A 20,054-nucleotide genomic window follows, 5' to 3' on the forward strand; every position below is an offset into this window, starting at 1 on the left:
TCTCCATCCTCTTCCCTGTGGTGGAGTTGGGCTTATGTCAGTGTGGTTCCCTGGTGGGCTGATGGCTCAGCCACCGCAGCCAGGGGAGGTGGGGATGACTCATGCCCTGGGGTCAGTGAGTCAGACGTAGGGTGGGCTGGCCCAGGGGCTGTCCTAGGACGGAAAGCAGGTTCTAAGTATACAGAAGCCTGGCTCCTTCCGGAGGGGCACCGCCAGCAGAGAGAACCAATCTTTCTGTGAACTCACTCGGGAACTCTTCTTGCCAAAGAAAATGCCACCCCTTCTGAGCCTCAGAAGGTTGTGTTTGGGTAAGACTAAAACAACCTGTATGCCAACTGCCTGCTCCCCTGGCATCTGGGAGGAAGAAGGAGAATAACAGCTTAGTTAGAGCCAAAGGAGATAAGAATTCCCCATTCCGACTCCTCATGTCCTAGGGTTCAGCTCACAATGTTTCAGAGCTGGAGTATTCCTTCTTCCTCTTCCCTGCTCAGGAACTGAGGAGCAAGCGCATTCACGCTGCCCTGGAGTTAAAACTGGGGCCTTGGGCAAGTTATTTAACTGCTCCAAGTTTCCGCTTCCTTGGCTGGAAAGGATGGGATAATAAACTCACCTCATGGTTGCTGTGCATTAACTAAAACCCGGCACCCACCACAGGCCTGGCTTCAGAAGGTGCTGAGCCAATCTCCACGCAGAAACCCAGTGGAAGCACCATTGCTTTGGGACTGGCTGCAAGATCTAAAGTCAGTCTGTGCAGAAGGCTGACATGCCGTCCCCCCCCCCCCCCCCCCCCCCGCATCTCATGTGGTTTAGGTGTCAGCTCCAGGCTGGTTTTGACAGGCACAGCTGGTTTTCCACAGCTTGAGGCACCTTCTCCCAATCTAGAGCCTTCTCTTCCCTTTTAGGCATTTGGGGCCTTTCCCTTCCCGGTGAGCCATCCTAACAGTGTGCTTCAGCGGGCGGTGGAAATAATGAGCGCAACGACGGCGTCCTAAGGATTACTAGACAGAATCGGTATTACTGAGGTTTCCTTTTGTTTCAGGTGCCTATATGGTCTGCTATTGATTCAGTCGTCATTTACAAATTTGATATTTTCTTCATGAATTTTTGCATTAAAATGTTATTTATTTAGAGTACGGAGTTCCTTGGCACTCCCTTAAATTTTGCACCTAAGGATTAAATCTTCAGCTGTAGCCCTTTGGGGAGGGATGTATTTGGGGGGCAGAGGGCCCCCGCAGACTGTGCCTGCTTCCTTAAACCTGTGACCTTGCTAATGGGAGCTTTTCTCTGCCCCCACCAGAGGCCAGGATAAGTTCCTAGCCTGGTGCCACCCCATCCACTCTCGCACCCCCATTTCAATTGAACTCAGGGATGACTCTAGATCAGTGATTTTCAGCCAGTGTGCCATAAGAACTTTTAAAACGTGCAAAAAACTGACTGTTTAGTCAAGGGCACTGAGCCCTTTTCTCTTAGATTGTCAAGTAAAAAAATGACAACAGCCAACACAATAGCTGTGGAGTCTTGAGCTGTAATTACTAGTATATAGATCATACAATAGAGCACATCTTACTGGTCATGTCACATAATAAGGTTGCATCTGATTGGTTAATTCTTGGTGCCAGAAACCCCTATATACTCTTATAGGCACCTGTTGTTTTTTTTTTAAAGTCACTTTGGAGCAAATAGGGTAGGTCGGTAATTACTCTTATTTTTTTTTTGTAAATCAATCAAAATTATGCCTACTTTTTTTTGGCAGATCGGCAAAAAATATATTTTTTGGTGTGATTAGTTTATATGTGTCATGAGATGAAAAAGGTTGGGAATCGCTATTCAAAACCCTTGAAATCTTTTCAGTTCCGTTTAATTCCAAAACTATTACTCAAGGGCAGTATCCTAAGTGCCAGGCAAGCACCTGGTTAAGGCTGGGGGAGGAGGAAGATGGGCAGAGACAGAAAAAGTAGGAGGCACAGTGCGCCCGCCCTGGGGCGCCTGGACGGGGCGCCCTGCCCAGTGGAGAGAGCTGAGGCGGGAAGGCTCCAGGGGGCGGCTCCAGGCGGCAGACTCTGTACCCTCAGGACTAACCTGGGCACCTGGTGAGGGCGCGGAGGGGGACGTCAGGGATCCCAACCAGGTCTGACTTCCTCCCTGGGCGACCGGGCGCCCAGGTTCTGGACGCCGGCCAGGGAGGCGGCACCGCGCGGGTCCTTGGCGCTTCCTGCGCGCGGGGGACGCGGAGGAGGAGCGCGGAGGAGCATGCGGCGCGGGGACAGCGCACCGGGAGGGCTCGCAGGTGGCGACATGGAGGACGGCGGCGTGCTCAAGGAGGGCTTCCTCGTCAAGAGGGTGAGCGCCCGGAGCCTCTCCGGACCGGACTTTGCCCAGGGCGGCTGATGGGCGGGCCCCCGCGCACCTGAGCGGCGTCCCCAGCTCGGCTCCAGGGCGGACCGGGCGCCTGGGGCTCTGCGGGCAGAGCTGTGTCTGCGGGGAGAGCCGGCGGACAGCTTTCTACGGAAAAAGGCCGGGGCACAGGCCAGGCCAGTCCGGATTAGCGTGGATGGGGTGCGGGTGGTGGCCACCGAAGCGGCTATCGTAATTACAACTTATTAAAGTAGGTAGTATTTCAATCTGATGGATTGAAGCAACAACGTAAACGTGCCTGTAGTTCACAGTGCCCATCCATGTAATTCCCGCCTATAGGCTTCACAGTAACCCGGGAGCAGGGAGGGAGCCTGTGCTTCTTAAGCGTGTACCGTGTGTGTGTGTGTGTGTGTGTGTGTGTGTGTGTGTGTGTGTGTGTGTGTAGGGGGTGGGGGACGACACTGTCTCCTTCAGTCCTCCCACAGGTGGTACCACATGATCCCCCTTCTCCAAGGGGAACACACAACGCACAGAGGCGGGGTAACTGCTCAGGATCTGGGTGCTAGTGCGTGATGGAGAGGATTACACCCACCCAGGTCTACGCCAAACCCTTTCCCGCCCCCCGCAGGAAATCGCTCTATCACAGACGAGGAGACCGAGGGTTAGAAAGACGAAATCCTCCACCCAGAACCCCAGGGCCAACCGCAGAGAGGACTGGCCCCTCCATCCCCAGCGCTTCCCCATCGGCCCACGTGGCCTTTCCCACAGCAGGCAGGAGTCCAGACAGAAACGGGGCACAGGGTCACGGTAGAAAACGACAAAGTCCTTCTAGCACTGGTGTTCATGCTGGGCATTTTTGCTAACATAGCAGCAGACCATAAAAGCTGGGGGCGAGCCTCTGGCCCTCTGTTGAGTTTACAGCGTTGGGAGGGGCTGACAGAGCGGGATGGCTGTGCTCTCCTTCCCATTGCCTCCTCGGGTGGGCAGATCGGCCCTGGAGTCCTCGTGTCCGTAGGTGATGCAGCCTGTCATTTACACCTTGTTTGATAGAGGAGGGTGGGCGTGTTGTTTGCTCAAAACTATAAGTAGGAGTGCTAATGCCGGATCAAGGGTCAGATTGCATTCAAGCAGGTACAAAATTCCACTCCTGCTTCATGCCACTGCCATTAAAGCCATAGGCTGGTGCCTTGTGGTTTGTGGAGGCAGATGCACCTCAGCTTCTGAAGTTTGAGGGAAGGTGTTGAGCTGGGCAGGGGGTTTGCTGGGCATCACTGATTGTTGGGAAGCTGGGCCCTGGTAGGGGCCTGTGGAGGACAGACTCCCTCAGAATGCCCCTTGTGGGTCTCCTCCCCCGCTCCCCCGCCCCCCACATTCCCAGGGGTTAGCTTACGGGATTCCCCCCCTGCGGCCAGACAGAGTCAGGGGACAAGAGGGGAGGGTGTGAGTTCTCTTCTGCACAGGCTGCCAGTCCTGCGTGTCCGGCTCACAGAGTCCAGGGTGCAGAGAAGTGAGGACAGTCCACAGGTCTGACCCCCAAAACACCCCGTGGGGGCTTGGCTGAAACACATAAAGCTCATTCCAGCTGTAGGAGGGTTTGGGTTCAGAGGTGGGCAGGGCCGTCGTAGCTGGAAGCCCAGAGCACAGAACAGTCATCACGCTGAGGGTGAAGCAGGGGCAGGCAGGGGCATGAAGGGTTTGGCTCCTAATTCTGCCCAGACAAGAAAGAAGCAGAACTCCAGGCAAAACACAGGCTGCTCACTAGGCCTGGCTTTGAAGGAGGGGTGGGGTGGGGGGAGGAAGCCAGGTTCAGCGTGGGTAGGACCGCTTTTCCTTTCAGAAGAGGCGGGAGCACTTCAGACATTGCTGCCCCCTTCATTCCTTGAATAGCACGCTTAGAAAATGGCAAGGTTAACATGCTTTGGCCTAGAAATTTCATTAGTCGGGCTCTATCCCCAGGAAACACCATAAAAGGCTTATGAACAAAGTGTTGGGTATGTAGTGAAAAACTGGAAACTACCTATATACCTCCTCCCCCAAAATAGACAAATGATTAAGTAAATGGTGTTTAAAATGTTCATAATATTATAACTTAAAGAGTAAAAATGCTAAAGGTATAAGTAAGGGGAAATGTACATAGCAGAGAAAAGTCTAGAAGGAGTTCTGGAGGCTAGAAGTCTGAAATCAAGGGTTTCCCCCTGAAACTAGTAGGGGAGAATGTGTCCTTGCCTTTTCTGCTTCTGGCATTTGCAGGCTGTCAAGGAAACTCCTAGATTTTTTCCCTTCCAATGTAGGGAGAAACCAGGTTCTCTCTCTCTCTCTCTCTCTCTCTCTCTCTCTCTCTCTCTCTCTCTCTTGTTTATCCTGTGAGTCTCCTTTACTTTTGCACAGAACACTCCACTGCTGACACTTCTGGTCACCAAATGTTTTCCCCCTCCAAGCAATTCTCTGTGACAGCCACTGGGTATCTTACAATTTAACTCAATTCTGACATAGTCGACACAGAGATAGTGTGAGGTTCCACAGGCTGAGAGCTCAGTCCCACAAGACTGCCCGTCCCCTCCATCACACACACTTCAGGCCTAGTGGGAAGTCCCAATGTCCCCCTCCTTGGATTTGATTAATTTGCTAGAGTGGCTCCCAGAACTCAGGGAAACACTTATGTCCACCAGTTTATTTTATTTTATTTTTTAAAATATATTTTTATTGATTTCAGAGAGGCAGGGAGAGAGAGAGAGATAGAAACATCAATGATGAGAGAGAATCATCGACTGGCTGCCTCCTGCATGCCCCCCACTGGGGATTGAGCCCACAACCTGGGCATGTGCCCTTGACCGGAATCAAACCCAGGACCCTCCAGTCCACAGGCCAATGCTCTATCCACCGAGCCAAACCGGCTAGGCCAGCAGTTTATTAAAGTATATGCTAAAGGATACGATAGCCAGATGGACGAGACGCACAGGGCAGGGTATATGGGAAGGGGTGTGCACTTCTAAGCCCTCTCCGAGCACACCACTCTCCCAGTGCTCACCACCCAGCAGCTCTCCGAACCCAGCCTGTGGGGATTTTTATGGAGGCTTCATCTCACAGGCACGATTGATCATTAACTCCATCTCAGCCCCTTCCCTGTCCCGAGAGAATGGGTGTGCCAGGCTGGAAATTCCAAGCTGCTCCTCCTGGCTTGGTCTTTCAGGTGATCAGCCCCTATCCAGGAGCCACCAGGAGCCCACCCAGAGCTGCCTCATTAGAATAAAGACACTGACATCACCGGGGAAATTACAAGGGTTTCCGGAGCTCTGTGCCAGGCCGCGGGGCAGAGACCAATATATGCATTTTCTGTGATCTCACGCAGGCAATCCTCGGTGTCCGTTGGCTTGGAGGTGCAGCTCCCCAATCTCTGCCTCCATCGTCACATGACCACCTTCTCCCCGCGTGCCTCTCAGTGTGTAAATTGTCCTCTTTCTATGAGGACACCAGTCCTATTAGCGGCACTGGGGCCACCCTAACCCCGTGTAACTTTATCTCAACCTGATTACATCTGCAAAGACCCTGTTGCCAGATGAGATACCACTCAGAGGTACCAGCTGTTAAGACTTCAATGCCTTTTGCGGGGACATAATTCAACCCATAGCAAGTAGCATATCTGCTTCTTTGCGGTTGTAGGGTCTTGGGCAAGACCTTTCTGAGGCTCAGTTTCCTCATCATGACAGTTCGGAGTATAGGCTTTTTCAAGGGGTCCCTCCAGCTGTGACTTTCTGTCCGAGGGTCCCCATCCAGCTTATAGACTCCCTCCTTCCCCTGAAGAGGCTGTAGGGGCTCATGAGTTAGCCGGCTTCTGGCCCCAGCCAGCCACTTGCAGACACGGAGCGGGAGACGGGAAACTGCCCAGGTGGAGGGCCTTGTTCAGCTTCTCCCACTGTGTTGCCAGCCTCTGACCTCCTTTGCCTGGGGCTTGGGACCAGGCCGCTGGGCCCTGTGAGCACAGCCAGGCGTCTCTGTAGAGCAGCTGCTCTCATCCCGTCCTGTGGATCGTTGCCGCAGCTCCGGCGGAGCTGCCCGCGTGTGGCTGCTTCATTCCCGCACTGCCACAGCGTGGTCCCCGTCCCGTGACCTTTTTAACAGGAGGACTTACGCTTGTCGTCCTTCCGCGTGGAAGTCTTCAAAACCTCCCCTCAGGCTGCGCTATAAAGATCAAACTCTGCAGCACAGGACCTGAAGCCGACAGGTCCCTCATCCCTTCCTCACAGCCCCTGAGGCCCAGCCCCCCTCCCCCCAAACTATTTGGAGTTTTCCAGATTCGCAGCAGTTTTCTGCTCTCCCCTCCTGCCCTCCTAACCTGGCCCACTCCTCACAACCTTCAGCGCTCAGCCCAGGATCCGCTCCTCCTCCACCTGGGGTTTGCATCACGCCCTACATTGATTATCTGTTATTGTGTAACAATTACTCCAAAGCTTAACGTCTTAGACAACAAACATTTATCACCCCACACAGTCTCTAAGGGTCAGGTAATCCGGACCAGCTCAGCGGCAAGATTCTGGCTCAGAGACGCTCATGAGGTTGTAGCCAAAATGTTGCCCGAGGCTTGGCTGGCTGGAGGACCCCTGTCCAAGCTCACTCACATGGGTAGTGGCTGGAGCCTCAGTTTCTACTTCACTCTGCATAGGGGCTGCTCACAATGTGGCAGCTAACTTTTCCCAGAGTGGGGGGGAGGGGGCCAGGAGAGAGAGAGAGAGAGAGAGAGAGAGCCCAAGTCTATAGCTACATTCTTATAACCTGATGTCAGCAGTGACAAACCATCACTCTGCCATATTCTCTTGGTCACGCAGACCAACCCCTGAACCGTGTGGGAAGAGACTGCACAGGGTGTGAATACCAGGAAGTAGGGATCATGGCGGGCATCAGTCATCTGTCCCGGAACTCACCACACTGAGTGGGGTTGTCATCCGTCTCCCCCACTGTCTTGGGTCAGATGTTCATCTCGGTGCCCCTGCTACCAGCACGGTGCTTGGTGCAGTAGCATTTAGTCACTGGTTGTTGAATGAAAAGATAAATGAGTGAATGCTTTCCCTAATCATCTTGTCAGGATTTTTGTTTATTTGAATTTAAATTCATTTTCCATTATAAAAATAACACGTGCATATTATTTTTAAAAAACTAGAAACATAAGGGTGGGGAATGAAAAATAAGTTTCCATTTTAAGTCCCCGCATCCAGTCTTAGTGCCTAGAGAGGATGGGCACTAACATTTTGGGGGTATCCTTCCAGAACTTTTCTAAAATAACAGTAGAGTTGTTTTGGGGTCTCCTATGAAGTAATGCAAGTAAGAGTGCTTTGCTCATGACAGAGGCCATGGCTGCGCTGGGTCTGACCTGGGGACCCCCTCCCCGGTGGCCTCTCCTGCCATCTGTGAGGCTGGAATCCCTCCACGGCAGCCACACAGTATTGTTACACATCAGAATATTTTGCATGTTTTTACGCTGATAAGTCATGATCCTTTGATGGTCTCAGTACATAAAACCTAACGTTTACTTAGCACAGGACCCCGTACGTGGGATTATTGGGTCACAGAATCTGAACATTTTTTACAAGGACCACCAGCTGCTCTGAGTTTTCTACTTACATAGTAAATCCCTCTCACCGGCCTTTCTCCTCCGCCCTCTCTCCTTTGCCAGCAGTCAGCACTCTCAGCTGCTTATAACACACACCACTGGCGAGTTTGAACAGTAGGGGTTTCACGGAGAATAATAAATATTAAGGAACTCAGGAGTATTTGGGAGGGCCCAAGAACCTGGCTGGGATGCCATACAGCCAGGGATGCTGCAGCCAGACAAAAATGCCCAACAGCCCCCGAGAGGTGGGAACCACGGCTGCCACTGCCACTTGTGACGATAACCCTGGGGCTGGTGGCAGAACCGCATCTGTTCTTCCAGACGTCCTTGCCACAACTTCCTGTTTCCCATGTTTGGTTGCTGCCAAACAGGCTTCAATGCATGTGACTGGCAGCAACTTGGTCAGCTACCTGCTCCCTTTGTGCCAGGGATTCTGGGAAATGTAGCATGTTGTCCAGGAAGGAACACTATCTCCTTATTGGCTTGTTCTGCTCAACCTCTGCTGGTCACACTTTTCTCTGTAACATCTCCTGCCTCCTTTTTTCTTTCCCTGGTGATTTATTTTAAAAATACATATTTTATTGATTTCAGAGAGGAAGGGAGCGGGAGAGAGAAATAGAAACATCAATGATGAGAGAGAATCACTGATCAGCTGCCTCCTACCCCCCCCCCCCCACTGGGGGTTGAGCCCACAACCCAGGCATGTACCCTTGACTGGAATTGAACCCAGGACCCTTCAGTCCGCAGGCTGACACTCTATCCACTCTATCAAACCGGCCAGGGCTTTCCCTGGTGATTTAATTTGCTCAGGCCGCTGTAACAAAATACCACAGACAGGACGGCTTAGACAAGAGGGATTTACTTTCTCCCAGTTCTGGAGGCTAGAGTCCACGATCAAGGTGTCAGCAGGATTGGTTTCCTCTGAGGCCTCTCTCCTCGGCTTGCACGTGGCCACCTTCTTGCTGTGCGTCCACACGGTCTTTCCTCTGCGCACACGTCTCCCTGATGCCTCTCTGTGTGTCCAAATTTCTTTTTGCTCTGAGGACCCAGAACAGGTTAGATTAGGGCCCACCCAAGGCCTTCTTTTAACCTAATCACCTCTTTCAAGGCCTTATCTCTGAATAGTCACATTCTGAGGTAGTGGGGGTTAGGGCTTCAATGTATGATCTTTTTTGGGGGGAGACACATAATTCAGCTCATAACACCTGTGTTTTAAGTTGAAGATTATTTCATCCTTGCCCCTTCTCTACCTCACATCAGCACCCATATCATCAACTTAGATCGCCTTCTCTCACTGCACCAGCCGTAATCTGTGTGCCAGCAATTTGCTGCTGACCCTCCTGCAGGGCCCCCCCAGCATCAGCGGGACAGGCCAGGGGCAGGGCAGTAGAGAACCCCAACTGCTGATCTTTTTTGTTTCTTTAAACTGTCTGACATGTCAAGGAAAGCTGTTAGCTGTCATCTCACACATGGGCTCTAAGTGTGGGACAGAGTGGAGAGAGCAAAAGTGTCAAGTTCAGCCTGACTGCCTGAGTGCTCTCGTGTGAACAGCTTGGTCAGCAGGCAGCGTGGGAACACTTGGGCGCAGTAAGGAGCTCCTGTCAGGTGAACTCTGTTAGAAGTCTGATTTCGTTGCCACAGTCAATTCTGTTTGGGTGCAGGCCAGTGCTCCTGAGGTCAACTCTTTTTCACAACCTTGGTCTCCCCAACAGCACTCAGCACACACCGAGCACGGCATAGAGTCACAGCAGGCAGGTGTGAGGGCGGCAGGGAATAGGCTCTCGGTGAGGAAATGAGCGAATAGGGAAATGGTCTCTGATTCAGGTGAAGTGCATCTCTTGGTTAGAATCTAGCCCGTATCGGGCTCTGCTCCGGAAAACATGCCAAGAAAGTAGATTCATGAGTGTGTTCTAAATCCATTCCTTTCTGATTCCTCAGCAGACATCCCCCCATCCTCTGGTCTGTTCTAGAAACAGGCTCTCTGCCTTCATTGGACTGTGCTGTCCATGGGCTCTATGGTCCTTCTGAGAGCTCCCAAACTACCCTGCCTTGTAGGCCTGGCGCGGCAGGTAAGACTTGGCATCCTAGCGCTGCTGGACCATGTGTGGCTTCGGTTTTACAAATTGCCCACGTCCTTTGACTAGCAATAGTCTTTCTAGGAATATATCCTAAGGGAAAAAATCAGGTGCAGATCAAAATTTATATGCAAGGACATTCATTGCAGAATTGTTTATAATAGTGAAAAACAAAACAATCTGTGACAAAGGCAGGAGCTTGACAAGTAAATGATGCATCCACCTAGTGGCCATTTAAAAATACGTTTTAGCCTGTCCGGTGTGGCTCAGTTGGTTGAGTGTCCTCTCCTGGTTCCCCATTAGGGGACGTGCAGGAAACAGCTGATGGATGTTTCGCTCTCATTGATATTTCTCTCCCTCTCTCCTCCTTTCTTCTCTCTGAAATCAATAAAAATATATTTTAAAAATATTTTAGAGAAATTTAATGGTGTGAGATGATACTCAGCAAAGCTCAACAAAACAAAAACCTAGAAAATAAAAGTATATACAATATAGTCCTGATTTAAAAAACAACTAGAAAGTAAATACTAAAAGGAAAAAAGACTAGAAGGAAATACTGCATGTTAGCAATGTCTGTCTCCTGATAATACTTAGCAGTGTCTTTCAAGGTTTATAGCCAGAAAAAAAGGCCAAGTAGGAATGAGAAGGCCAATGCCTGGAGAATGGCTGGCCACCTGCACCACGGGGCCCCTCTCCCTGGACACAGTGCTGTCCCCCAGCCACCTCACCGCAGGGCTCTGCTGTCTGTCCTCAGGGTCACATTGTCCACAACTGGAAGGCGCGATGGTTCGTCCTTCGGCAGAACACGCTGCTGTACTATAAGCTCGAGGGGGGTCGGAAGGTGAACCCTCCCAAGGGTCAGATCCTCCTGGATGGCTGCACCATCACCTGCCCCTGCCTGGAGTATGAAAATCGACCGGTAAGTGAAGGCCGGCTTCCCAGCTCCTCCTTGCCCCGGACCCCTCCCTCCCGGCCTCTGATGAAGGGGGTGTGGGTAACGGGAAGAGCTGAGTTATCGAAAAACCTGGTTCCAGTCCTGGCCGCACCGCATGCCGGGCCTTGGGCAAGTAATGAACCTCTCCGAGCCTTAGCTCCTCGTCTATAAAACGGGATAAAAAACGATGCCCCTGTCCCATGGATGCGAGGGGACCCTGTAGGCTGGGAGGCACTGAAAAATATGCGTCATCAAAGCAATATGAGGGCTTTCGTCCCCACGGGCGCATGTTCCGAAAGCCGGGGCAGCATCCACCCTACCATCAAAAAAGCGTCTGACTCAATCATTTCTCGAAGGCCCAGTATGTGCCAAGAAATTAGCTAGGCTTGGAGGAGTCGAGGAAGAAAATAGTAAGATCGCTTCTTCTCCAGTTAATAATCTTATTAGGAAAGCAAGTGGTTAATTGAAAAACATTCAGCGTTTCAAAGGGTGGTTCCAACATTACTAGCCGTCCAGAGCACTGTATCCGCAGAGGAGGGAGCCCGCTGGGTCAGGTGCGGCTTTGGGAGGAACGGAGATGGGGTCAAAGATCTGGAAGAGGAGAGAGGCAGACGTTCCAGGCAGGTGGACGTTCCAGTCTTGGGTAGAAGTGCGGGGAGAGGGAGGAGTGGATTTGGAGATGAGGATGGCCCCTGTGGCCAAGGAAAACGCTCCCTGAGGGAGCCGTGGAGAGTGGCGGGGGCCACGTGGAGGGAATGGGGAGCCACTGAAGGTTTTGAGTGAGAGAATGGACTGGCGAAAACTGTTAGGAAGACTAACAGGAGGAAGGAAGCTCGGTTCCTAGTAAGACTGCTAGATCCATAAAGAAGGTACCTTACGTCTGAGTGCCGGTCCGGCTGGCTGTCTCTCCCCACAGCTCCTCATTAAGCTGAAGACTCGCACGTCCACAGAATACTTCCTGGAGGCCTGCTCCCGGGAGGACAGGGACGCCTGGGCCTTTGAGATCACAGGGGCGATTCACGCTGGGCAGCCGGGGAAGGTCCAGCAGCTCCACATACAGAGAAACTCCTTCAAGCTGCCCCCTCACATCAGCCTGCAGTGAGTGCCCGGCCCCTGGCCGCGCTCTGCCTGCCTCTGCTGCGGCCTCTCCCTCTGTGTGCGCTGGGGAGGGGGCTCTGTTGTTGCTAATGGGCCTGGCTGCTTCCGCCAACGTGCTTCAGGGCCTTTTGCTGTCACTGCCCTGTTTGTATTATTTTCTCTGCCTGGGAACGGCCCTGCTCCTACGTAACCCTTGCCCGTTGGGGCTTGGCGTCTTGAGAGCCTCCCTCCAGTTTCAGCCAGGTGCTCAGGGCTACCGCACAGCTCCAGGAACCTCCACTCACCAATCGTGGGCATGTTCGCCCCCTGGTGGCAAGAATGATGTGTTCTGGAAGCAGTTGCATTCTTGCCCTCTAGTGTTCCTCATCTACTCGTTCATTCACTCAAGACGTAGTTCTTGAGCGCCTACTGCACTAGATCCTCAGATGCAAATGGGGATAAACAAGGTCCCGTCTCAGGGGCTTCCCAGCCCACGTACATAACCAGCAAATGAGAAAAGACCTTCCATTGGTGGCAGGAATCATCCCACAGAACAGAAGGAAAGCAGGTCGGCGGTAGAGGCGAGAGTGTAAAGTAGGGGTTTATGAAAAGAGTTCCCATCATGGAAACTTACAACAACCCGTTTACAGGAAAAACTCCTAACCCCCAAGCAGCAGAAGTCACAGCTCTTTAGTTTTACTACAAAAGCAATAACTGTCTAGGATAGAAATATTAGAACATTTAGATGAGCATGAAAAAAAAAAATCTAAAATCCTACCTACCTCTCACATTCTGCCCCCTCTTTCTTTGTGTTGCGCATCGCACCGTTTGCCACTTGCTCACTACCCTAGGCCCTTTCTCCTATCTGTCAGTGTGATGAGGGGCCCCTGTCCTTGCCTTCCTCCTGTGTAGTCGCATCGTGGACAAGATGCACGACAGCGGGAGTGGAATCCGGCCAAGCCCCAACCTGGAGCAGGGAAGCACCTACAAAAAGACCTTCAATGGTGAGCCTTCCTTCTCGGGGGGGAGTGGAAACCTGGGGCGTGGTGAACTGGGACGTAGCTGTGCTTGACCAGCTTGTGTTGAGGCCAGAGCTGCCTGCTGGCCAACAGGCTGGCCTGAGACGGCCACGTGTGGGTGTGGCCACAGCTCCACGTAGCAGGCGTGGCCATTGGTCTGCTCTTGTGCAGAGCCCCAAGGCTGTCCAGGAGGTCCACGTCAGTGAGGACACAGCCAGGCCCCCCACCCCAGGACGCTGGTCGGTAGGCTGTGGTCTGACGGGCGCTGCCCTTGCTCTGATGCAGGCTCCTCCCTGGTGGACTGGCTCATCTCCAACGGCTTTGCAGCCAACCGTCTGGAGGCCGTGACCCTGGCCTCCATGCTCCTGGAGGAGAACTTCCTGAATCCAGTCGGCGCCCGGAGCATGGGAGCCGTGCGCTCTGGGGACCTGGCCGAGCAGTTCCTGGATGACTCCACGGCCCTGTACACCTTTGTAAGTTATGGAGAGGGTTCCTCTGGCCACCAGGGCAGAGGGAAGGGGGCGGCCACAGAGTGGGGGCAAGGGAGCCACAGTCAGGGGTGAGGCCTCGGGTTGCGGGGACAGCTTCACCCCCAGGTGGAATGGGTTTCTCTGTGAAGGATTTTCCTTTTTCCCATGGTAGCCCCCACAGCCTGTAACTGGGACTTTTTGTGACAGAATCCTTGTTTTCTTCCCACGAGGCTGAGAGCTACAAGACGAAGATAAGTCTCAGGGAAGACATTAATCCGAGCACCATGGAGTTGAGTGGCACGGTGATAAAGCAAGGCTATCTGGCCAAGCAGGTATGGCTGCCTTGGAGCGGGCATGGACAGTCTCAACCTCAGGGGAGGCGGGAATTTCCCAAAGGGTGGGAAGGGCTGAGGCTGCTGGAGGCACTAATTATCAGCAGGATGAGCTAAAGCAGGGTCCAGCAGCTGCCACCGGGAGCAGGACAAGGGGATGCATGTGCCCACCCTCACCCCTCCCTCATCCCCCGACCGCCCCCCCCCCCACACTCTCCCAACCCCGCCCCCCCATGAGTCCCAGACACCGGGGTGTTCAGGGAAAAGGTACTCACAGTAATGACGGCAACATTAAAAAATGCCTTCGTTCATATGTGTCCAGAGGGCATTGCCTCCTGGGTTGGTGGTTGCATCTGCTGCCTTCTGCTCTCCGAGGCTTTCTGGGGTCTCTGCCTTCTTTTGTGGGACTCTGCACGCCCCCTTGATACACTTTCCGGACAACCCACCTCAGGAGGTTGAAGATGGAATTTTACAGGGTCATCTCAGTGTCTGAAAACTGACCATGGCCACCACCCCTCGCCATGTTTGGGAGGGCAGCCCTGTCAAGCAGGAGACAGCATGTCACTGCATTTCTACCTGTGCCTGACAGAAAGGCTGTCCGGGAACAGAAGGACTGTGTGACGGCGCAGGCAGTGTCCGCGGGCCTCTGCACGACCCCTGTGTTGGTGTGCACCTCACACACGTGTGCACGTGCCTGTCTGTGCCACAGACATGTGTGCTGCGCAGCACCATTCCCGTTGTTACCCAGAGCACCTGTGGCTGTCACCTGTTTCTTGTACACGAGGATCCCCATCTGCTCTCAGATTATTTACTTTATGAAACTGCCCGACGGGAGGCCACGAGGAGGGCGTGGGAGGGACTCGGTGTTCCAGACTGGAGGAAGCTTTGTGATCTAGGGGGTGATGCCAAAGGGAGTCATACACTCGTCTATATCTTTTTTTATTTATTTTTTATTTTTATTGATACCAGAGAGGAAAGGAGAGGGGGGGAGAGAGAGAGAAACATGAATGATAAGAGAGAATCATTGATTGGCTGCCTCCTGCACGCCCCCCACTGGGAACCGAGCCTGCAACTCAGGCATATGCCCTTGACTGGAATCAAACCTGCGACCCTTCAGTCCGCAGGCCGATGCTCTAGCCACTGAGCCAAGCTGGCTAGGGCTCGTCTATATCTTACACATTTAGATTGTAGCACCTAATTGATCTCCCTTACTTTTCTGCTGCAGAACAGTAAAGTGGTTTTTACTGTAAATGTGTGCATGCGTGAGCATGCAGCTGTAGGTTTGTTTGGGGAACAAGTTGACGCTTGACTTGGTGCCCTTGGGTTCAACTTCGCTCGTGAGCGCTCAGTCCAGTGGCACCTGCTGCCTCCCTGTCCTCCTTGTGTCCTAAGGGGTGTCGGGGAATGTCCTCCTTTCCTTCAGCACTGACCCTCCCTGTTTGGCTCTGTCAACTCAACTACAGGGGACAGTGTTTTTGCTAAGTGTCCCTGAGCAGGGACCTCCATGGCACATCACCGTCATCCTTGGGCTCCGGCAGGCTCTTCTTAGAAAGTGGTCTCATGGAGCCAGCGGGCTTGGAGGTTTGGCATTCGATACAAGAAGTGGGAGGGAGGGACTCAGAGCTGTCACCAGCGGCCTTGGCCCTTTCTTGACCGCAGGGCCACAAGAGGAAGAACTGGAAGGTGCGGCGCTTTGTTCTGAGGAAGGAGCCGGCTTTCCTGCATTACTACGACCCTTCCAAAGTGAGTACCGTGCGCTCACTTGGTACCCGGGTGAGGCTTCCAGATTCTTCTCTCCCGAGCATCCCAGGCAGCTGGCTCCACATCCTTCCTTAACTCAGCATCCCCACCATGACTTCCGCCGCACTATGCCTGTCCTCCCACAACCCAGCTACTCTAAAAAGGGAGGGTTGCTCTTTGATTTCATCACGTCATTGCCTGCTCCGCGGACCTTCATTATTTTGTGAGGAAAAGCATCTTTTAGTCTCCCCAAAGCTTGCCATGTGGCTGGGGAGGAGAGGGGCTGGCCGACGCCAACCTGGTGCTTCCCAGCTCTTCACCCCTTTCTCTCCACAGATCCCAGGGATTCTGTTCCCTCAACCTCTAGTCTCCACCAATGTTTTGCAAACTTTCTTTTACTATTTAATATTTAAGCCATAATTTACTAATTTTATTTTTTTTCTAAATGATTGAAGAATTGCTATTCTGAGTTTCAGATAATACTAGTATTGCATGCTGAGTTTATCTAATTTCAGTCAAAAGTGAAGAAAAATGGCTTTTCAGACGGCCTGTTCAACCTTGACTTTGGAAGATGTAGGAATTTCATTCATTTTTTGAAAGAGTGGAGCCTGGGCCGTTCCCTCCTCACTGAGCTTGTCAGGATGTGAAGGAGGCCCTGGGGCCTGACAGACCACAGCGGGAGCCGAGGGTCAGGGAGGGCTGTGGCCTGCTGTAGCTGGTGAGAAACAGGGTCCAAACTCCCTCACCGGTGCTTGTAGGTTGGCTGCAAGAAGGCCAAGTCCGTTATACATGACTCGCCGACTTCTTTGGCCGGCACAGCTGCGGGTGGTTATAGGCGAGAGCGGGGCTCTCCCCTTCTGTCCATTCACAATTCCTAATAGGTCTCCTTCCCTCTGCAGGAAGAGAACCGGCCAGTGGGTGGGTTTTCCCTTCGTGGTTCACTCGTGTCCGCTCTGGAGGACAATGGCGTTCCCACCGGTAAGGTCCAGCGTTGGCCCCGGCCTGAGATCTCGGGCCTCCCTCCTGCACTCTCAATAATGCTCTGCCGACGAAGGACTGAGTGTGGGAGCTGAGTAGGGCTTTCTCAATGAGACCATGAATGGTGTGAGTCTTGAAGCCAGTTTCAGAATTAGAGAAAAGGGCCTGTGTTCTTAGTGTTTTAACCATACAGCTGTATAATCCTTGTCTTTAATACTTTCCCCTCAGTTTCTCTGTTTACTGGTCCATAAGCTTCCACCTAAGAATAATATTAGCTTACACAGTGTTTAAGGGTGAGGGACACACTTTATTTATTTTAAACTTTTAAAATATATATATATATATATATTATTGATTTTTTACAGAGAGGAAGGGAGGGGATAGAGAGTTAGAAACATCGATGAGAGAGAAACCGATCAGCTGTCTCCTGCACACTCCCCACTGGGGATGTGCCCACAACCAAGGTACATGCCCTTGACCAGACTCAAACCTGGGACCTTTGAGTCTGCAGGCCGACGCTCTATCCACTGAGCCAAACTAGTTAGGGTGGGACACACTTTCATATCTATTGTCACACTAACCAGCTAGGGTAGGAAGATAGTATCATTCCCATTTTATGGATGTGGAAATTGAGGTTCAAAGAAGTTAAACAGTTTAAAGTCAAATCCTAAATCTGTGCCTTCTCTTTATATAAACACTAGAGGCCCAGTGCACGAAATTTGTGCAGCGGGCGGGGGTGGTCCCTCAGCCTGGCCTGCACCCTCTCCAATCTGGGAACCCTTGGGGGATGTCTCACAATCTGGGACTGCTGGCTCCTAACCGCTTGCTTGACTGCCTGCCTGATTGTCCCTAACCACTTCTGCCTCCAGCCTGATCGCACCCTAACCGCTCCCCTGCTGGCCAAATCAGCACCTAACTGCTCCCCTGCTGGCCTGATCACCCCCAACTGCCCTCCCCTGCCGCAACCTGCCTCCTCCGCTGGGACTCGCCTCCTTCGTGAGGCGGCGGTGACGCTGGGACTGGCCTCCTCTGCACTGTGCGGAGCTGGAGACCCCCAGGCCTCACCACGCAGAGTGGCCGCAGGGCCCCGCCTCTGCTGTGCACGTGGCCATCTTGTGGCAGCCAGCTTTGTGGTGGCCATCTTACGATGTCGCGAGTGAGGGCGTGACGCCACCTAGGCTCTTATTAGTATAGATACTAGATTCTTTGATGTGAACGAAATTGTAGATCTAGGGTTAGCATAGGTAGGAGGCCACGAAGGCTTCCAAGAATGTCCAGACAGCTTGGCCGGAGTGGCTCAGTGGTTGAGCATCAAACTGTGCCCCAGTTTTGGGCCCAGTGGGGTGCATGCAGGAGGCAGACAACCAATGATTCTCTCTCGTCATTGATGTTTCTCTCTCTCCGTCTCTGAAATAATTAAAAATAGTTTAAAAAATTGTCCAGACAGACCACTGGCAGGCCTTAAGGCACAGGCAAAGGAGAATGGGAGGGAGGAAAAGAAGAAAGCACCACGCATCTGGTGGGATTCCCTAACCATGTGCATTTGTACTTAACAAACACTTCATTATTTGTTTTTGTCTGTATCTCAGTTGATTTTCCGCTGCTTCCAGCTGAAAGCAGACATGGATATTTACTCACTGATTTTTTTCTGCCCAGGCGTTAAAGGGAACGTCCAGGGAAATCTCTTCAAAGTGATTACTAAGGACGACACACACTATTACATCCAGGCCAGCAGCAAGGCTGAGCGGGCCGAGTGGATCGAAGCTATCAAAAAGCTAACGTGACGGGGACCTGAGAGACCAGGACCAGGATTCCTCCCACCTACCCGATGACACCGACAGGGGTTCCCAGAAAATGAGTGTTAATGTAACTTTATTTTGTACTGTTTTGGAGTGAGTCTACTGAAGAGTTTCCTAGATTACAATGGGCAACGGTGCTATTTCCTTCCCCACCTTCATGTTAACAACCTGGAAACGCTAGAACAGCCATTAGGCGTCAGCATGTTGACTTCCGCCAATCATCACAGCCGGCCATTCCTTGGGCACCAAAGTAGGTTTGCCTTATAACACTAACTGGCCACATTTATTACTAAATAAAGCTAGTCTCATGGCACTGCCTCTGAAATGCTGTCAATAGCTATTAACTCCTTCTTTAGGATTAATAAAAATTGGCATTTGTTTCTGGCTATTAGAATTCCCTTCCAAAGTTTCAGTTTTCAAATGTTTTCCATGCTTGAGACTATAGGAAGTAAGCGAGGTGATTATGAAGACACCTCAAGTGATCTCTGTGACTAAGACATGCTTCATCGCAAAGTGGAATGGTGGCAAAATTTTGCTTGAACATTCATAGAATATTGTTTTCCTTTGAAAAATAAGCTTGCATTAAGTATTACACATCACAGAAAAAGCATGGACTCAGTTGAGATTAGTCACACATACTAAAAAAAAGGGTAAAATTATAGCTTTCCTTGGAAAATACCATATAGAAAGAAGCAGAGCAGAGCTCTCTAAAGGACAGAGAAAGATGTAAACAGGAAAAGAGTTAAATCAAGGCATGAAATATTTGGTTTTAAAGTGAACATTGAGACAAATATTGTTGGAAGGTTAACCTGCAGTAGTGAAAAGTCTGTATCATACAATTATTTAAAAAATTTTTTTTATTGCTTTCAAGTTCATACAGTAAACTGGCACAAGATACTGCCAGCATTCTTGCTCAGTACAAGTACTTAGACTTCCTTTAATGAATAGGTTAAGATCTGTAACTGACACTTAAGGGGACTAGATACTCCCGAAGTAAACATTTGTCCTTGGTTTGAACTGTTCTCTTAATTTCAACTATAATACTTCACCTGATGATCAGAATTCCAAGCGAATGAGGTTTGACTTCATTCCTTAGATTGTAGAGAGATTGCCTTTTAGAGCACCATTTCCCGTTGGGCATCTTACCAGGTCTAATGTCCCCGGAGTTAGTTTATTGCTTTTGGGATATCAACAGTTTATCTGAATTTGACTGTATTTGGTTTGATGGCTTCTTCTCTAAACTGGTACAACTGCACCGCACTGCGCAGGACAGAGTCCTCACGCATTTAAAATAGATGACCATCACCTTGAGGCAAATCAGGGAACAACTCTTATCAAGGTACTAGCATGTTAATTTTAATTTTTAAAATCCCGAACCATTTGAATTCAAATGTTTTTGATGTCTAAGTACTAAATCGAGAATGTTTGAAAGTCTACCAGCTGAGAAATAACTGTATTGCTAAGCACAATGTAGTGCTTAGCATGTCTCTGTAGGTTCCCACTTAGAATTATCCAAAGTATTGGTTTGTCTTGTTTTGGTTTAAAAGATAAAAAATGGTTTGAATGTTGTCAGCCATTCTCAATTAATTATGCATTAAGAACCAAGCTATTGCTAAGGTTCAATCTTGAGTTGATAACCACTTGACCTCAGTCCAAAGCAGAACAGGAAG

The 20,054-nt window shown here is 51.2% G+C and overlaps 1 protein-coding gene across 9 annotated transcripts; it reads left to right on the plus strand.

Annotated features, from left to right (window-relative positions):
• Positions 1–1,986: 1,986 nt before the first annotated feature.
• Positions 1,987–18,709, plus strand: PLEK2 (pleckstrin 2). Of its 9 annotated transcripts, none has more exons than XM_059693092.1 (11): positions 1,993–2,340; positions 9,404–9,547; positions 9,931–10,029; positions 10,790–10,954; positions 11,886–12,067; positions 12,959–13,050; positions 13,351–13,538; positions 13,766–13,867; positions 15,527–15,610; positions 16,507–16,585; positions 18,242–18,709. In XM_059693092.1, exons 3-11 carry the CDS (start codon positions 9,967–9,969, stop codon positions 18,367–18,369), a joined length of 1,083 nt encoding a protein of 360 aa, XP_059549075.1. In that variant the 5' UTR covers positions 1,993–2,340; positions 9,404–9,547; positions 9,931–9,966; the 3' UTR covers positions 18,370–18,709. The 9 variants fall into 9 exon arrangements, with proteins under 9 accessions (XP_059549086.1, XP_059549012.1, XP_059549075.1 ...); XM_059693074.1 differs by having other exon boundaries at positions 1,994–2,340; positions 9,404–9,565; positions 9,902–10,029; XM_059693065.1 differs by having other exon boundaries at positions 1,994–2,340; positions 9,899–10,029.
• Positions 18,710–20,054: the final 1,345 nt, after the last annotated feature.

This window comes from Myotis daubentonii, chromosome 1 (assembly GCF_963259705.1).
Source record: "Myotis daubentonii chromosome 1, mMyoDau2.1, whole genome shotgun sequence".
Lineage (NCBI taxonomy): Eukaryota > Metazoa > Chordata > Mammalia > Chiroptera > Vespertilionidae > Myotis > Myotis daubentonii.